The sequence below is a fragment of the Furipterus horrens genome, unplaced genomic scaffold, assembly GCF_987537825.1.
Source record: "Furipterus horrens unplaced genomic scaffold, mFurHor1.1.pri manual_scaffold_17, whole genome shotgun sequence".
Classification (NCBI taxonomy): Eukaryota; Metazoa; Chordata; class Mammalia; order Chiroptera; family Furipteridae; genus Furipterus; species Furipterus horrens.
Genome location: NW_028327187.1, coordinates 108,469,216 through 108,482,988, shown reverse-complemented (window position 1 = coordinate 108,482,988; position 13,773 = coordinate 108,469,216). Strand labels below are relative to the sequence as shown.

Here is a 13,773-nt window from a genome sequence, read left to right as displayed (position 1 = left end):
CCCATCGGATAGCCTTTGTCTGTTTGAATGGGTAGTTATGATATTGTGATTTAAAATAAGAAATCCATATTTATCTTTGCCTGGTGGTTCTTGCACAGAGCTCCTAAGAACTTAATCAAGGTGTCTTTTATTATGTTAATGGTGACTTTTGGCAACACCAAAGAATGAGGGTGGGTTACCAGTAGAGCCAATCATGTGATTAGAGGGTTGGAACTTTTTCTCTCTCTCTTTCACACACACACACACACACACACACACACACACACACACACACACACACGACCACCACCATCACCACCACCCCCCCATCACCACCCCCCCCCATCATCTGGTATAGTCAGGGAGAGTGAGATACACAGCTAAGAATGTAATGAATAACCCAAGATGTTAATTGAGCAGTGAAATGATGGCATTGACAAAAGAGAGAGGGATTTAAAAGCAAAGGTTCTCAGTGAGGATGGAGAAGATGCTTCCTAGAATAGGTGACATTTTCTCAGGGCATGTGGAGGGTGAGAAGTACTTCGGTGATTGAACAAGCACAGACTGCATTGTGTCATATGCTACACTAGTCTAGAGGAAGGACAAGGTGTTAGTACAGTCTTGCTCCAAAGTTGGGTATGACCTGTGACCCATCAAGGACAAGTGTGGAGTATAGGAAGCAGGAGAGGGTAATGCAATCAAACTCAGTTGAGATAAAAGTTATAGTGTTGCCCACACTGAACTTTTAAAGGAATATCCCATTTAAAGATTTCTTACGTCTGGGGGTTCTAAGATCAACACATCCCCACAGATAGTTTTCTCACCTGGGAACAGTGACTAGACAAAACTTCAGGATCTTGATTCATCAGAAAGGTTATCTTGCTGGCTTGACTTTACTATTGACTCCTATTTTCAAGTTGGAATGATATTGAGGCCTTAGTGTAGAGTCATTTAGGAATTTGGGGACCTATAGACTAGCCTGTAGCCGTTTTGAAGGACAGGACTTTCAAGCATTGCTGAGGATGTCTATAAAAGCTCTTATCACTATGAGGAAAATCATGGATGTTGCTCTGTCTCGTTGGGCAAACTTAGCTTAAGTCTTAAATAGGATTGTATATGTTCTCCTTAAATCCTTTCCCTTTAAATTACGCATTTCTCTTTTGAGGAGCCCCTCTCGTGCAGAATAGACTTATTCTCAGAAGAACAAGGTAAGGGAAGAGATATCAACATCCTGTGTGTATGGAAAGTTCTGACCTTGCCAGAAAGAGGTAATCAGATAGTGAACTACACAGGAATCAGGGGAAAATATTTGCCCAGGCATTTAGGACCTAGATAATATTTGTTTATATTTGGCACAACTAGCTTTCCATGTCCCCAGATCAACAAGGATGGTTATTTAAAGCAACTGTAATAGAAAATAATATAGGTGTTTATGCCTTCGCGCGTGCACACACACACACAGATATATATATATATATATATATATACTTTTTTTTTTACTAATTCCACTAATAGAAAAAGATATTTTCTAGAAACAATTTGTGTTTTCTCCAGCAATATTACAAAGGTAAACTATGTCTTAGCATATTCACGTGAGTTCTAGAAAAGGCAAAATTACCTTAATATTTCTCTGGTATTTTTAAATTTTCAAAATACTTTTCCTTCTCATAGGTAAGGTAGAGGACCACTATTGAAATTCTCATTTAATTATTTCTGAATAAATTTTTATTGAGATAATTGACTAATTATTGACTAATACTGTATTAGTTTTAAGTGTGCAACATAACGATTTCATACATGTATATATTGCAAAGCAATTACCATGGTGAGTTTAGCTAACATCCATCATCTCGCATAGTTACAATTTTTTCTTGTGATGAGAACTTCTAAGATCTACTCTCTTAGCAACTTTCAAATATACAGTATAGTATTGTTAAGTATTGTCACCATGCTGCACATTACAACTCCAGGATTTATTTATCTTGTAACTGGAAGTTTGTACCTTTTGGTCATCTTCATCCCTTTTGCCCACTGTACCCCCTGCCTGTGGCAACCACCAATCTGTTCACTATATCTATGCGTTTATGTTTTTTTGTTTGAGATCCCATGTATTGATGAGAACACCCAGTATTCATTTTCCTCTGACTTACTTCACTTAGCACAATGCCCTGAAGGAACTAGAAAAGAAGAACAAACTTAGCCCAAAGGTAGTGGAAGGAAGGAAATAAAGATCAGCACGGAAGTAAATGAAACAGAGACTAAAAAGACAATAGAAAAGATCAATAAAACCAAGAGCTGGAATTTTTTGAGAAGATAAATAAAATTGACAAATCTTTAGCTAGACTCACCAAGAAAAAGATGAGAGCGGACTCAGAATCAGAAATGATAAAGGAGAGGTTAAGACCGATACCACAGAAATACAGAGGGTCTTAGGAGACTACTATGAACCATTATACACCAACAAATCGGACAACCTAGAAGAAATGGGTGGCTTCCTAGAAACATCCAACCTACCAAGACTGAATATATTTTGAGGGAAATTTTAGTAAGTTAAGGTGTGATTCGTTCCTTAAAGCTTGACTTGTCCATTTTCCTTTCTGGAAAGAATAGTATAAAACAGCTCTTGGAACAAGGAAGCTGACTTCATTTACCCATGTGCCTCTTTCTCCCCCATGCTTCCCTCACATGCACCCCTCCAGTGTGCTTCTGACTAAGGTTTGGGCATTCGAGAGCTACTTGGATGTAAAAAGCTATACTATAGAAGCCCTTAAATGGACTTTTCTGCCTTTTACTTACCCCGAGGTAGACTTTAAACTTGGTAAATATTGTTCCCCTTCTCTGTTCAGTTGAAAGGGAAAACTTCAATAATGGTAAGTCGAAGATGGAACTGTTCTGAGTACCTAGGTACCCCAGAGAGCACACTCACCTTTGTATTCACAAGTCCTCTTTGATGCCTTACTAATGTGATAATGTTTCTAAGATTGGGTGGGGGTGGGGGTGTTGCAATTCCTTCAGATGCTGCCCCAAGTTCCAACAAGGCTAAGAGCTTGAAACTACCTCCTTGGATCCTGAACCCACTTAGATGCTGGTGATTGTGAAGACATGGGAATTGCAGGGCACTCACACACAAACTATTTAAGTGGTTTTACTGTGTCTTTCTCAAACACTACCATGTGTAAGCTGCCTTGCTCCCATCTCTGGGCCAAAGGTGGGGTTCCCTCTTAGGACACAGCCATGGGTTACAGAGCTGGCTAGGTTGGTCACAGAAGGACATTGCGGGGCGGGGGGTGAGCTTGTTCTCAGCCTAGAGCCAAGGCCTGCAGAACACTTATGATTAGTGCATGGAGGAGAATGTGGTTATCTGCCCCCTTTTATCACGTTCTTTGGGGCAGAAATTGTAAGCCCTTGGTAACATCCATAATTTCCATTTTATTACAAAGGGACACATTTTTTTTTCTCTTTTAAATGTAGTAACATAAACACAAGCAAGCTTTCTTTCTAAACAGGGGGTGTACAGGCTCTGTATGTTCATTTCTTCATTGCAAGAGCTTCTCAATCAATCTGTCCTGAGGTTCTAGGGCAGTGTAGGATAAGTGCTCATTAAATCTTGGGTGGGGTACACAGACCTAGGCTTGGCAGTGCCTAATTAAGAACAGTGGCCAATATAGTCAGGAAATCTTGGCTCATTTTATTCCTCACAGGAAGGAGCCATCCTTTTGTGAAGGAATCAGGGCTTTGTAGGCCCCCATGGAGGAGTTCCCCCCATGATTTTCTGCTATTCATTCACTCATGCATGCATGCATTCAATTCATTCATTCAGTGTGCAAGGTACTATGCTTTACTCTTTGAATGAATGAATGAGTGAATGAATAAATGAATGTAATCACTCTGAGCCTCAGTGTCCTGATCTTTATACAGGAAGCTGAACTGGAATATCACTGAAGAGGGATAGTGTGAGGGTGAGGATCATTTTTCTCATATCCCCAGCCTGAATCACACAACCAAAGCAGCAGGCTATAGGAAGAAATAGGACTGAACAGCTCTCATTGGTACTGGGGCCAGACCCCACCCCCCAGCCCATGGTGCCTGTAATGGGAAGTATATACCCCAGGGGAAGAGCAGTGGTTTTATTATCTGCCCCTCCACTCGCTGCGTGGCTAATGGTAGATCTGTGTTGTTTCCCTGTTGGCCACTTCTCAAAGACTGCACTGTGACAAGTCATACAGGCATCTGGGAGTGTGGCGAGGTGAAGACACTCCTGTTTTCCCAGCAGGCAGCCCACCGACCCCGCATATCAGGAGCGCTTCCTTCAGGGATCTTGGGCTGGAGCCACTTAATACTGGGAGCAGGAACATTTTAGATACTGTCAAACTGAATCAGATGGACTTGGCCCGGCTGCCCTGCGCTGTTGGGGATTATGCCAGGGACTGCTCATTTGTGGTCCATGCCCTTGGTTTTTCCCTCCTATTCTGTGATTACAGGAGAAACGGGGTCATTTTATGGTTTATTCAGGACAAGCGCTAAGGACTCCATGCTACAAATCCTGTGGCTATTTATATTCAGGCTCATGGTGAGTTTTCCTAACCATTCTAATCCTATAAAAAGCTCCTTGAAAGAATAATACATATCAGTTGGAGTTGGCATAGAAACATGGAATGATTTCAACTAAAATGCTGTTAAATGGTATGATTTAGTATTGAATAGTCATTGGGACCATTGTACATAGATGCTGTTTGGATTCTTTCCAGAAGATTCTGTGACTAAGCAGATATTATCACCACTCTGCCAGTCTGTATTCCTTGAGTTCCTTAAGAAATGCTCTAAACACCCTTCTGATTGTCTGCATTCCACAGACTCCGTCCGCTTCCCCCCTTCCCTGAAGGTCTCACACCCTCTCCTCTACATGTATCTGTCATTTCTACTCTAAGAGGCCAAACTTAATTTTGATTTCTTTCTTTCTCAAAGCCTTCCTTTAGCATCACAGATCTCAGTGACCTTGACTTTGGGTAACGAGTTTGATTCGTGCCTAGTCATGGCATTTTCTCATCTATTTGCCTTGCATTGCTAGTTTTTAGCCACAGACTTTCTCTCCTCTCTTTAAACCATGTGCCCTTTCTGCCTTGGTAGAACATCAATTTCTTGAGGGGGAAGACATGTCCTGTATGGTTCTGTGCCCCTAGCCCCTAATGTAGAATCACGATACATCTATCTCTAGCACCGATCAAGAAATTAAATGCCAAATTATACAGGTAGGAAAACTAGGGTTCATTTTGGTAGGCAAGTTTCAGGATAGGATGTGAACTGGGCTTTTCACTCAATATTTTTTTTCTTTTTAAATTATTTTAGCTTTTACATTGTATTTATTGACTTGAGTAGTTAATGTATGCACGTGGTAAAACAAAATTCCAAAGGTTCTAAGTTTCTTTCTGTTCTATCACACCACTGGTAACTTAATACTTCCTTGTCCCCAAAATGTCTTGTTAGTTTCTTCCAAGAAGCCAGCTTGCTGCTGTTCTTACTTCCGGTGTTCTATTAGTGGATCCATCACAGAATTTTGGGATAACTTTCTTTTTTTACCCTTCTTTTGCTTGTCCAGTTACTTGGTCGCTAAAGACCAACCCACAACTCAAAGGGCCTTCAAATCCACACCTGACTTCTCCCTTCTCACTGCTCCCCCAGGTCCAGCCTTCACTCCCCTGCCCAGATGGCTGCAATATGACTGCCCTCCCTACCTCCCTTCACCCATTTCAGTTCATCTCAGGGTGACCTAGAGCCCTTCAGAAACCTGCAGGGAGTCCTCCCACCTCAGCTCGGAGATTCTTAACTGTGTTTGTTAGACTTCCAGTTAGTTGAGATAGTCCGGGAAGCCATTCTGGGTTTTTAAATAATGGTTTTAAATGTGTAAAATAAAACACATAAGATTATAAAGAGAGCTATTTATATTGGAGTAGCTATCACTGTTTTAAAAGCAAATTTTGATATAGTAATATACATGTAATTTCTTATTATATGTAATAAGCAATTCCTCATTAATACATTAAATAAGCCCTGGCTGGTTTAGCTCAGTGGATTGAGCGTCGGCCTGCGAGCTAAGTGTCGCTGGTTCGATCTTCCAGTCAGGGCACATCAGAGAAGGAAAACTCTGACTCCAAAAAACCTCCGCTGCCTTGCGGCATACCTCTTCAGGGGAAAGGCTAAGGGAGTAAACCCCGACAGAAAATCCGGAGCCGGAGTCCCTAAGGCGGTTTGACGTTGTAGTCAACACCGGCAACTCCTGCGGCGCACCTGAAGCCAAGCTGTATTGACTCCGTCTTTCCCTTGGACCCTTCAGCTGCGAAGAGAGGGGGGGGTCTGCTGCATGGGCAACAGCAGACCCTCCATATTACCCTGCCCAGGCTCTGTAGCTTCAGCGTCATCACAAGATGTCGATTCAACACGGGAGGAGACAGATACCGTGTCACTCCCGAGTCGGACTGCACAGCCATTCTCGGCGGTGCAGATAGACTCTTAAGAAGCTACACCATCGTCTCTCGAGACGGACGGCTGCCGACGACGACGACATTAAATAACAAGATCTCCCAGTAAGAGTGATAATGACCACCACTTTCAAGTAGCAATGAGTATGGTATCTTGAGATACTCAGCATTTATGATGTGACATGAGAATATCCATGATTTGTTTGGTGACGAGTCACAAGTCCTTCTACTGTTACTGTGCTGTGTTACCTACCTTTGTAATAAAAGGAAATGCCAAATGTCAGTTTGAGGTTAGTGAAAAGAATCCTTTTCCACTTGCATTTCTGGCCCCCTTCCTGAGTCTGAATCTCAAGGCTCTATGAGGTTGGCTTTCCTGTTCCATGCTAACATGTCAGCTTTAGGTCCTTCGGCTCCACCCGTGGGGGCTCTGCACTCTGCACCACATGGATGGGAGAGGAAATGGGGAAGCACAGCCTCTAACCGGATCCCTGCCTCTCTGTTCTTCTGTTTGTGTCTGTGCAGGTAGAAGAAGGATGGTGGGAAGGTGTTCTCAATGGAAAGACTGGGATGTTCCCCTCCAACTTCATCAAGGAGCTGTCAGGGGAGTCGGATGACCTCAGCATTTCCCAGGATGAGCAGCTCTCCAAGTCAAGTAAGGATGCCCCCCCACCCACAAACCACCCAGGAAAGGGGTGGGGGCACCAGTGGGTGCTGCTTCTGCCTCCCCTCTGCTCTATAGCCTGTGACAGGCAGCTGTGACAAAAACTGATGGCTATTTTGGGTGATGCTGCCTTAACCCATGTGGTTTAGTAGGTTTGTCATTGTACAGGTGTGACCTGACCACCCTTACATGTGTGCAGAGGCACACTCTGTGTGTCTCTGCATAGGTGACTGCCAACCTTCGTGTGATAATACTGCCTCAAGGGTGGCCCATGCGGCTGTGCCTTCATATACTTCCAAAGTGTCACGCACTGCAAGTTTATAATTATTTTTAAGTGAAGCAAATGAGAATGCTATATTTCTCAGCATCCCTTGAAGAACCTGGGGAAGGATGGCACAATCATACACACGTTGTTGGTGGCAGGGAAGTGCCGTGTTCGGGATGAGAGCATGCCAGGTCCCTTAAAAGTGTGGCAAGACAGCTCAGAGCCTAACCGCACACCGGGTGAGCAAGCATGTCCTTCTGCGGTGGTGACAATGAACTCCAGGCCTTTCTTTCTCCAGGGCCTGAAGCTCTCCTCCCTACAGCTTCTCTGCTGCCCTTTCCAGCTCACGGAGCCAAAGGTCAGGACCGGGAAGCTTTCTTCTCCCAGTCGCTAACCCAGCTTCCTGTGTGGGCTTCTTGTGCTGCCTTGAGCCAAGGTCATGGGCATGGATGTCATTAGAGGCTTGACTGTGTCATAGCGTTGAGGCACTACCTGGTGTTGCAGACTTCCCTTCCTGACAAGAGGGTGACAGCTCCATCCTGTCAAAAATAATTATTCATCAGCTTTGTTTTCCATTTGGAAAAATCTGACTTGAGTGGTGTTCTCAAGTTAGTTGTGTTTCTCTTATTTAACCAGTAGCATGATTGGACAAGTTTCCAATTTGAATGTGAAGCTGTTGCCAGAGGGGGTGCTCCTTTGGCCTCCTTCACTTGGTGACTCAGCAGCTCTGGCTCATACAGCTCATCACCCACAAAAGTAGCATTGCTGGCTGGTTGGCTCAGTCGCTTCAGCCACACCCTTTCCCCATACTTGCAAACACTGGGACCCCCACCCACCCCTGAACCCCATTCTATTCTAGGATCTATGGTAGGCAGGACGGGAGGTGATTTTTGAGCAAATGAAGCACATTGGAGCTCCCATTGCCTTCTCTGGCTTGCGGAGAGGGGGGGTTCTCTGCTAACATACTCAACTGATAAGTATGGCCAGGAAAGCAGAACATGTCCTTGATCCCATGATAGTGGGAGTTGGTATAGCTCCCAAACTGCACATTACAATTCTAACTGCCTGGTGCCATCCTTTTGTACACTGGAGTAGTAGTATACGTGGTAGTTGGACCCTATAATAGCAATACTATACCTCAGGGATGTTGTAGATTAAATGTGCTTTTTTGTAAGGAGGACCAACTTGGGTCATTATACCACTCTTTCTGTGGGAAAGTGCATTATGAGTTTCAATAGTAATAATGTATATAAACCACCTCACTCATAGAAAGCCCTCCATAAATGGTTACTCTCGTTAATCATGCTAAGCTCTTAGGACATAACCAGCTAGTATTTTAAGGCTGCTTACACACCGATTGCTACCATGTTCACTGAAACATTGTCTGCAATTGGAAATTACTTCAGGATTCCTCTACTGATGCAGAATAAGAGATGTGGGGAGATGATGGACAACCTTTTGGGGGAGAACCCTGACCTCTTAGTATCCTGCCATGATAGCGATGCTCTCAGAGCTGGAGGCTCAGAGAAGTAATGCCTCTTATGTTTTTGGAACTATTGAAATGAACTCTCCTCATGGTCCAGGTCAATAATATGGACACTTGACCCCGCTCTGCTCAAAGCACACAGGGCTGGAATTCCTGGGGCAGGTAGGTTAGGAGGCAGAACGGAGTGGTCTCCCCAGTCACGCAGCCTTCCTTTGCATGATTGCAAGGGGCTGCTTCTCTTGTAGAGACTGCCCTCCCCAACACTCATTCAGTTAAAAGCCTTCCATTTCAGGACCAGAGAGCCTGGTAGTTTCCAGCAGCCACATTTAGTTACCCTGGAATCTGTGTCTTGTTGAGGGGATTTTGAGGTCCTGAAGAGGCATGGTCTTCTTACGAAAGATGGATGCTTCCGGCAAGAACTACATGGCTTATATAATCTTATATATATAGTTAAGAACAGGGCCCATCTACCCATCACTATGCCTGCCCATATCCATTTATCCCTCCTTCCTTCTTTTTCCTCTTCTTTCCTCCTTTTCTTCTATTCGTTCAACTTTTTTTTGAGCCCCTGTTATTACCAAGACACTATACAAGACACTGAAGATATACAGAGACAAATCAGACAGGGTCCCTGCCTTCAGTAAGCTCACGTTGTGGGAAGGTGATGCACAAATCAGCAGACATTCAAGAAAGTGCCCCAGGTGCTCTGCTAGCCAGGTGTCTGAGGAACAGTGGGGTACAGAGGCCAGTCCCATGGGCATGGGGGCGGTGATAATCCCAAAGGGCTTCATAGAAAAGTAGATGCGGTGATAATGTCCCTGAGCCTTGCTAAATTGAAATAATCTGAGAGAGAAGGAAATAGCATCTCTCAGTGTTCTGAAAGGATTTTCAGTAGCCATTTACTCTCTGATGGTAAAATTTATGTAATCATGGGTCACATGCCGAAATTACTTATACCAGTAGGATTTATCTAAGTGGAACCTCTGATTTTAGAATGAATCTAATTTTCTACCCCCAGAGAATGATGCTAGTAGTTTTGATGTGATTTACTTAAAAAGAAACTTTTGACGTATTTATAGTCACAGGAAGTTACAAAAAATGTTGTTCAGGGAGGTCCTATGTACCCCTCACCCAGTTTCCCCCAAGGATAATATCCTGTCTAACCATAAAAATACATATTTACTTTTATTATAGAACTGAGACAGACAAATATAGTTAATGCTTTAACAAAGACCTTGATTAGGTACAGTTTAGCATATATCACAGTAAAAAGCTAGATATTTGGGAGTAAGTTAAATTCCTAATGTTAGTGCCATTTTGGAAATTTTTAGAGATCCTAGTGGCATGTAAAATCCTCTTAATTTAAATGCTAGGGTTTTTAAAGACAGATAAAATATCCTGATATATATGAAAAAAACTGTATATAATATAATCTGTAACTCTGCTACACACACACGCACGCACACTCACCCTCAGTCCTGTTTGTGCACATACTTATTTGGTATTTGTACTTCCAGAAAGTATTTGAGAATAGTTATTCAGTTGAATTTTGTGAACCAGTGGGTGAATGCAATAAAAGAAACACTGCAATAGATTTAAAAGGAAATGCGCCAAGATGGCTTGACACATGGTAGGAGTTCACTAAATGCTTGCTGAATCCTTTCTTACTCTGAGGAGAGGCATTTTTGTCTTTGAATGACAGGTGCAAATTGCTTATGCTTGCTTTCTTTTACCCTGATATATTTTTATATTATGGTGGTTGGTTATGAAAAATCTCTAAACTTTAAATCTTTGTTCAGGGTAATCTAATCTATCAAGGAAAGCATTAGAGCACTTGTATTGGTTGGTATGTTGTTTTAAACATTTTATCTTGGATAAGAAAATTTATTGTGATTAGCAGCAGAAACTTTGCTACATAATTAAATTTGAAAACATCTTTACCTTTCAGAGAACTTATAAAACCTTCATGGTGCTTTTAAAACATACTTTAATACACTTTTTTTTGTTTAAGTTCCTTCTCTCACCATTTATTCCCCATGCCCTCTTCTACTTTCCTCATACACTTTTTATTACAGAAAATTTCTAACGTGTACACAAATCTAGAGAACTGTATAATGAGCCCCTTTTTTCCCCATACCCAGCTTCGACAATGATCAATATGGCCAATTGGTTGTATTTATACCACTACATATAGTTTTGAAGCAAACCCAGTTATCATATAATTTTATCCTTAAGTACAGTCATGTGCCTACCCTGGCTGGTTTGACTCAGTGGATTGAGCGTCGACCTGCGAGCTAAGTGTCGCTGGTTCGATCTTCCAGTCAGGGCACATCAGAGAAGGAAAACTCTGACTCCAAAAAACCTCCGCTGCCTTGCGGCATACCTCTTCAGGGGAAGGGCTAAGGGAGTAAACCCCGACAGAAAATCCGGAGCCGGAGTCCCTAAGGCGGTTTGACGTTGTAGTCAACACCGGCAACTCCTGCGGCGCACCTGAAGCCAAGCTGTATTGACTCCGTCTTTCCCTTGGACCCTTCAGCTGCGAAGAGAGGGGGGGTCTGCTGCATGGGCAACAGCAGACCCTCCATATCACCCTGCCCAGGCTCTGTAGCTTCAGCTTCACTGGAGAGGACACTCCAGCGTCATCGCAAGATGTCGATTCAACACGGGAGGAGACAGATACTGTGTCACTCCCAAGTCGGACTGCACAGCCATTCTCGGCGGTGCAGATAGACTCTTAAGAAGCTACACCATCGTCTCTTGAGACGGACGGCTGCCGGACAGTCATGTGCCACATAATGACTTTTTGGTCATCGAGGAACAGCATATACCTGGCTGTTCCCATAAGATTATAACGGAGTTGAATTTCCAGTGAGAAATGGAAGGATGTGTGGCTCAGGATCAGTATCCATGGGGCTCAGTAACACATTCTTTCTCACTCACAGCACCTCAATTCTGAGTGCACAGGTTACATCCCTGATCTACATATTCTGAGCGCCTTACAGCCCTCCCAGATCCAGCTTCATGGTTCAGTGAGCATCACTATAAATTCTTTGTCAAGGACCTAAGATCCTATATAAGGACACAGGTCCACAGGAAGCTACCCTAACAAGTATGAAGTGCCACCGCCACTCTAGTAAAAGCTTCCTGTGGTCATATGGAGCTGCCTGTCCCTGTGCTTTGGAAATATTTTCAGAGAGAACCCTTTGTGGCAGATAGGGTCAATGGAACCAGAAACAAATTTCCAAAGTCTAGATATTGAGTCCTCAGTTCTGCACCCACTCCATGTTAAACACCTTCTTTTTTAATGTATACCATGAAGCTCCTTAATCTGACCACTGCTCCGGTAGGCATTAGCCAGAACCACATTGCCATGACAATGCCTGGGTTTCTTTACCTCTTCATCTTGATTTCTTATTCCTGCTAATCCTTAGGCCACCTTTCACTCCCTCTTGACAGTCATGGTTATGGTGATCTACGCCATAGCCAGTTTCTCCTCTGTATTTCCAGTCAGTCCAGCCCATGTCCCTGTTCAAGAAGCAGCATGAACAGCTTCGATGTTTTGTCACTGACCTTTTGATAAGGAAGCAGAGGCAGGGCTTGCGGGATAGTGTTTATAGAGTCTCCAATATTTGACAGCAATGTCCTGGGCCTTCACAGTCACTCACCCCTCACTCACTGCTTCCCCCAGAGCAACTTCCAGTCCTGCAGGAGGCTTCATTCATGGTAAGTGCCCTGTAGAGGTGTACCATTTTTAAAAAGTCTTTTATACTGTATTTTTACTGTGCCTTTCTAGGTTTAGTTATGTTTAGATGTAGAAATACTTACCCTTGTGTTACAGTTGCCTACAGCATTCAGTAGAGTAACCTGCTGTACAGGCTTGTAGCCTAGGAGTGATAGGCTGTACCGTGTACCCTAGGTGGGCGGTAGGCTACATACCATCTTGGTTTGTGCAAGTGCTCTCTACGGTGTTTACACAGTAATGAAATCCCCTAACGGTGCATTTCCCAGAACATATCCCTGTCGTTAACTGACACGTGACTGTATTTCAATTTGTATCCATATAAGGGTGTCTTAAAATCCCATTATCACATCGAAAATAATGGCAGTTTCTTCAATGCAATTAAATATACAATCATTGTTCACTTTCTCCTAATAGCCTTCTATTTTTCATACAATTTGTTGGTTTGAATCCGCATCCAAAGAAGGTACATACATTGTGATTTGTTGATATGTTTCAAGTCTCGTTGAATCTGGTTTCCTCGTCCATGTGTGTTTCCTTAACAAACTGAGATCCTTTGTCCGTTAGTTTCCCACTGTCTGCCTTTGCTGATTTCATCTCTGGTATGTCATTTACTCTATATTCCGCTAAACTGATTATTTATATATATAAATAATTGGCTATACACACACACACACATATATGGTTCAAAACTGTCATAGGAAATAATATATAGTCTTTCTGGAGGCTCACAATATATGGCTATCTTTAAAAAAAAATCATCAGCCACTGATGATTATCACTTGGATCTATTTACTCATTAGGGCTTGCAAAATGGTGCCAATAAGAAATTTTTTTGAAAGAATGAAATGGGCTCACATGTAACAGATCAATAGTGAAAAAAATAGAGTAAATTAGGTTTTTAAAAATAAAACACCCAAGTGGTTGCAATAATAGTGCAGGCAGAATCTTATGTTAGGAATTGAAAAGAATTTAGAGATCATTTAGCCTAGTGTCAGATAAGAACCTGAAAACCAAATGAAATAAAGTCCTGGGCGTGGCCTGGCTCATCAGTGATGAGGTCACAATTATATACAGGCTTGCCGCACACACTGGTATTGCCTCCATTATGGTCTGTATTTCACCGTTTCACAGAGCATATGACAAACTTCAAATCTGAGTACAGTT

At 42.8% G+C, this 13,773-nt stretch overlaps 1 protein-coding gene across 4 annotated transcripts in view; it reads left to right on the top strand.

Moving 5' to 3' along the window:
- SH3KBP1 (SH3 domain containing kinase binding protein 1) overlaps positions 1–13,773 on the top strand; it is a 318,770-nt gene that overhangs the window by 163,855 nt on the left and 141,142 nt on the right. For all 4 annotated transcript variants that reach the window (XM_090264196.1, XM_090264192.1, XM_090264195.1 and 1 more), the window contains one exon: positions 6,978–7,107. In XM_090264196.1, the coding sequence (XP_090120322.1) occupies positions 6,978–7,107 (130 nt within the window). The remainder of the gene's footprint in view (positions 1–6,977; positions 7,108–13,773) is intronic.